The sequence below is a fragment of the Trematomus bernacchii genome, unplaced genomic scaffold (genome assembly GCF_902827165.1).
Source record: "Trematomus bernacchii unplaced genomic scaffold, fTreBer1.1, whole genome shotgun sequence".
NCBI classification, from domain to species: domain Eukaryota; kingdom Metazoa; phylum Chordata; class Actinopteri; order Perciformes; family Nototheniidae; genus Trematomus; species Trematomus bernacchii.
Genome location: NW_022988050.1, coordinates 19,195,574 through 19,197,348, shown reverse-complemented (window position 1 = coordinate 19,197,348; position 1,775 = coordinate 19,195,574). Strand labels below are relative to the sequence as shown.

At 35.8% G+C, this 1,775-nt stretch overlaps 1 protein-coding gene across 1 annotated transcript in view; it reads right to left on the bottom strand.

The window, feature by feature from the left end:
- LOC117473849 (RNA binding protein fox-1 homolog 3-like) overlaps nucleotides 1-1,493 on the bottom strand; it is a 191,617-nt gene extending 190,124 nt beyond the window's left edge. Inside the window, exon 1 of the mRNA XM_034119777.1 lies at nucleotides 1,436-1,493. Within this exon, the coding sequence (XP_033975668.1) occupies nucleotides 1,436-1,442 (7 nt within the window). The 5' untranslated portion in view covers nucleotides 1,443-1,493. The remainder of the gene's footprint in view (nucleotides 1-1,435) is intronic.
- Between the last annotated feature and the right edge of the window lie 282 nt (nucleotides 1,494-1,775).

Sequence of the window (1,775 nt, the reverse complement as noted above, 5' to 3'; positions counted from 1 at the left end):
CAAGTCTTTTCAGTGAGAACGTGACAAAATGATTTAAAAAGAAAAGCCAAATTCTGGAAAAAAAAGGAAGTGACATTTTGAAAAAAAAGTAACATTTTGTAAAAAAGTCAAATTCTGAGAAAAAAGTCAAATTTGAGATGCATTGTGGGACATGTAGTTTATGGGCAACGTGCTTCTGTAAATCGGCATGTAACCGTATAATAAACATATTATATTCTTTGCAAGCTCTTGTGGGGCCACAGAAAATGAAGTCACAGGCCGGATTTGGCCCCCGGGCCTTGAGTAAAGATATGAAAGGGGGAGATGGAGCAGATGACATGGGTGAAGGATGTACAGGCCGGATTAGAACATGTGATCGACATAACCTCTAACATATAAGTTATGCACTGGCCCATATAATGCTGTTTTCTATTTGAGTTTCAGGAAAAAGTGTCCATGATTAAACAATATAAAGGTGTTGACAAAAAGGAGCTATAATAGCTTAATGGGCAATACTGGAATTGTATAGAAAGAGAAATAACAAAATACAATGAATGAAGTATAACATATGCATGCATAAACAAAATACATCATATCAGCAAACCTTATATAAAGAATAATCTAGAGAATAATATAACATGTCTCATAAACTTCCATAATAGTAAAGAGAGTAATAGCTATATAAAACGACTACAGCTACAATTCACTCTCTTTACATTAACACAGTATTTACAGATAATGTGATGTTCACTTTGTTTTATGGGCTTTTATAGTATATGTTATATTGTTGCATCGACTCAGTTGTCTTGTGTCTTATCTGTCAGAAAGAATAATTTATTTTATTTTTATGATCATACATGTTACCTCCTTCTGTCTATTAACCTGATCAAATGTTATACTTTGCTGAATGTACCTTTTAAAGTTCTTAACAAATCATTTCTTGTTGTTTATTTTGAACTTGTGATGTGTCATTTTGTAAAGCACTTTGAGCTGCACATGTTGTATGAAAAGTGCTATATAAATAAAGCTTTATCCTAAGTTACCGCTAATGCTGACATTCAACTTCCTGTCCAGGGATAAAGCGTCAGGATGCCTTTATTGTGAAACGCGACAGTACAGACATGCTACTTCCGGTCATCGAGTTAGCGAAGCAATTAGCATAACAGGTAGCAGTAAAACACCTCGCATTTAGCCAACACATTAACACCTAACCACATATTCAACAGCTTACAACATTTATAACAACTTTATGGAACTTGACATAGCATATCTAGTTCGAAAGCATTGAGTCGCGTGCCAACTCACTTAACTATGGTGCATAACGAGCCTTAATTAGCGATATCGCACGGAGCACGGAGACTCCACATTACCAGCCACTGTGGCAACAGAAGTTATCATAACTACGGAAATACAAAACAATTCTACATGACGAGCAATACTGTGGACAAATACTCACGTTTCATTTGCGCACACGTCACTTTTGATAACACTTAATGCACTGCTGCACAACTTCTTCATCACTTCACTTTCACTGAAGCCCATTACCTTTCTGACGTCTGACGTCACCTATGAGACGTTGTAGCCCCTCCCACTATGATAACCATCACTTAATAAACAGATATGAACTCTCAGTGGTGACTAAAGTAGATTTACTCAAGTACTATACTTAAGTACCATTTTGAGAGACTTAAACTTTACTTGAGTATTTCATTTTTGTTGCTACTTTTACTTCTACCCCACTACAATTCCGAGGTAAACCGTGTACTTTTACTCCACTACATGTATGTAATACCTTT